Below are 3,302 nucleotides of genomic sequence, written 5' to 3' on the forward strand. Positions count from 1 at the left end.
AATAGATCAAGAAATTCAGAGTTAGTTTTGCTGATGTGTTCAGTCTGGAAATAGTAGAATATGTTATAGATTCTGGTCAAGAAACGATAATACAATTCGAGAAGCTACAATCAATAGAAAAGGGAAAGTGGACATCAGGATAAGTCAAAGAAATCACACGAAGCAACCAATGTGTGCATTTCAGAATTCATCGGATGATATTGGGAAGCGTCCGCACACGAATGGGATGTCAATTGTTAATAGAAATATTCAGAGGGCAGTGTAGGACTCAGCACATTTGGTGGGTGAGGGGGGGTGGGTGGGGAAAGGGAAAATTCAGGATTGAGACATTGAGATACACAGGAAGAGACGGTAGTGTAGGGGGAATCGTAATAAATATATTATGACAGAGGATATGCATTCAATCGGCAACCGAACGGCTGCAAATTTCAGCTTAGTCAACATAGAAAACCGATTTCAGTACAAGTGATGATATGGAGAAGCTTCCTCGAATGAGCGTGATGCTAATTATTCTTGGATCTATTCAATGGGCAGTAATGGACACACTACATCTGGTGGGACAGGCGGGGGCAGGAAGGGAAAAGACAGGAAGAAGAATTTGTGATATGGAGTATGTGAAGGTTGTAAGAAAGTGAACCACTTTCCATCATTCAACTTTCACGCATAGTAATAATGAGTTGCGCTGAACATATCAGTACTAACGGGCTAACGGGGAGATGAAGCTAATTTTTTCCAGATAGGAAAAAAGAATATGCAGCGACATTATTAATGATGCAGTAGCATCAGCAGAATTTTTGGGTCTCAATTTCAACGATATCAGAACTATAGAAAAGGCCGTTCTTACCATTTGACTAGAAAAAGGTAAGATTGCTCTCTTGATCACATCTGCTATCCTGTTCAGATTTCTCATTAAAGATTTTAACAAATTCAATGGAGAATAAATAGAATATTTCATCAACTAGGTATTTAATAAAACGAGGTTCGTTTTCTGAACATTATTTAAAAAGATGATTTAGTGAACTGAGAACGGATGCAATCAAACTTCTATTATATTTGCCAAAACTTACCATGCTTGACGCAGAGCAAAGGCGAAGTGCATGAAAAAAAGTAAAAGCAACAAAAAACCAGCAAATATTTAAAACATCCTACCTGAAAGCTGTCATGTTGGTGATGAAGTATGAATCAAATTCAGAGATATGAAAGTTTTCCAAACGATGCATGCGGTCTGATGGCCTTTTCAGCCAACATTTAGAACGCATTGGCTGAGGGGAAGCACAGCAAGTCGGCTACTTACGCAGCTCAAATAATCAAAACGTCACTGGTCCGCCAATAATTATATAATAACCACTGAAAAATAAACACAGCTTTATATAGCCAATTGCTTCCGGATTTGAATGGCACCAAATGCGTCAAGCATAATGCCGTAGGCAGGGTTCATCATCAAATTAACATAAACATACTCTGTTCACCAGGAAATGCGTTAAATTCAGTGCCTTTCAGCGTTAAATTAGCTATGCCATATATAAGTAGCACTAGAGTCTATGCCAACAGTTGAACAAACACCCATTGGCCAACTATCTAAACTTTGCAGTACATCTTCAATATCCAATACTTCATAGCTGACAACGTCTAGACAACAAAGATTGCTATACATAAATGAGTAATCACATAATAAGGAATTTTGAAAACTGATCTGACACTGAAGAACAGGGGAAACTGAGGACATCGGAAACAGTAAAACAATAAAAAGCATAGGAAAAATTGCAAATAGATGGCAAAGTCAGGAAAAAAGGCATTTCATTTAGAAGAATTATTGAAGCGGATATCAGTGGACGAACACTACTGCAGGAAGAAAAATTTATGAATAGTTTCAAACATAGTAGTGCATAAATTCATCATTCCGATAAGTTTTATAAAGAGAATTAAGATTTCATCAGAAGATAAAAAAGCAAATTCAATGAAGAATTGTTCTTGATTACTCCTCACACTCTACAGCACACCTACATTTAAAATATTTTATTCGTGTAATCGCATTCATTGTTTAGTGATCGACGAAAAAGACAATTCATTGAAGAAGATGAGTATGCATGTAAAACGTATTGCATTCATGGTTTATTTCTTCATGAAATGCCATTGAGGATATGCGAATTTCTCCTGATAACAGTATGCGCATATAATTTGGAATTTCTGTACCTTTATCTTGCATAAAACACTTTTCAGTTATGAAGAACGTATTTAATAATTCGTTGCATCTTACAGAAGCATAATAACTTATAATTCTTCATCTGAAAAGATGCCTATAAATAAAATGCACCAGCACATGAGTTTGTCATGAACTGTTTGTTCATTTGTTCATTTTTATTCCATTTACAATAAACTGTTTTCAGGAATTAAAACAATTAAAATCTTTGATATGCAGCATGAAAGCAGTGTTAGACAACGAAATGAAATCAACTTAAATAGGTAGAGGCTTGGTATAATTGAGAAGCTAATTCAATACTAAAATGGTGCATCGCAATCTATTCTGTAACACTTATTTTTGTAATTAAGCAAAGTTAAATATGGCATCCCTTACTACAATTATGTATTAATAAATGTTAAAGAGAAACATCGTAGAAAACTGGTTTGAACTGAAATTTATAAATAGATACATTTATCGAAACTTCGTGCATTGAACAATTAATTTATACTTTACTTTATCACAATAATAAAAATAGACTAAAAATAATGATAAATTAGATCCTCAAAAGTGAAATAATGGTCTGTGAATCCCTTTTTCTCCAAAAAAGACATGCATTGAATTGAAACGATTAGAATCGATTGGGAAATGACTCGAAATTTATCAGCACTCTTTGTACCAAATTCAAAGGGCATTTATTCCGATAACTACTGTGCAGGTTCTGTTGAAACTCTCCAAACAACTATCATTCATCTTCAAAAAACCTGAATTATTCAAAATAATCAGATTGAAATGCAATTTTTATGCAACATGGAAGATTTTCTGTCCTATTAATGTCACATTCAGAAACCGGAGATTCTGTAAAATTTCTCAAAACATCATCGAATGCGGAATATTGAAAATTTACATACTTATATCTACCACAGTATTGTTTGCAATTTTCAACAATATTTAAATCCACGAAACCAGTCCACAAAATTTCGAAATTTTTGAAAAAAGTTTTTCTCTGAAAATTACTATATCGGTTTGTATTGATGAGGAAAATATCAGACACATACAAACTTTTCCGCACTTATTCTCATTGTGTATTTTTCTAGATATCGACAAAAAACTGAAACTTGCA

At 34.2% G+C, this 3,302-nt stretch overlaps 1 protein-coding gene across 1 annotated transcript; it reads left to right on the forward strand.

The window, feature by feature from the left end:
* Window positions 1–43: 43 nt before the first annotated feature.
* Tsp_03929a (hypothetical protein) lies at window positions 44–2,459 on the forward strand (the record flags this gene model as incomplete). The annotated part of the gene is made up of 3 exons (XM_003374692.1): window positions 44–261; window positions 461–623; window positions 2,388–2,459. Coding segments are annotated over 3 exons (453 nt in total), but the record flags the coding sequence as incomplete, so codon positions are not given.
* Between the last annotated feature and the right edge of the window lie 843 nt (window positions 2,460–3,302).

This window comes from Trichinella spiralis, assembly GCF_000181795.1.
Source record: "Trichinella spiralis strain ISS 195 chromosome Unknown Scfld5, whole genome shotgun sequence".
NCBI classification, from domain to species: domain Eukaryota; kingdom Metazoa; phylum Nematoda; class Enoplea; order Trichinellida; family Trichinellidae; genus Trichinella; species Trichinella spiralis.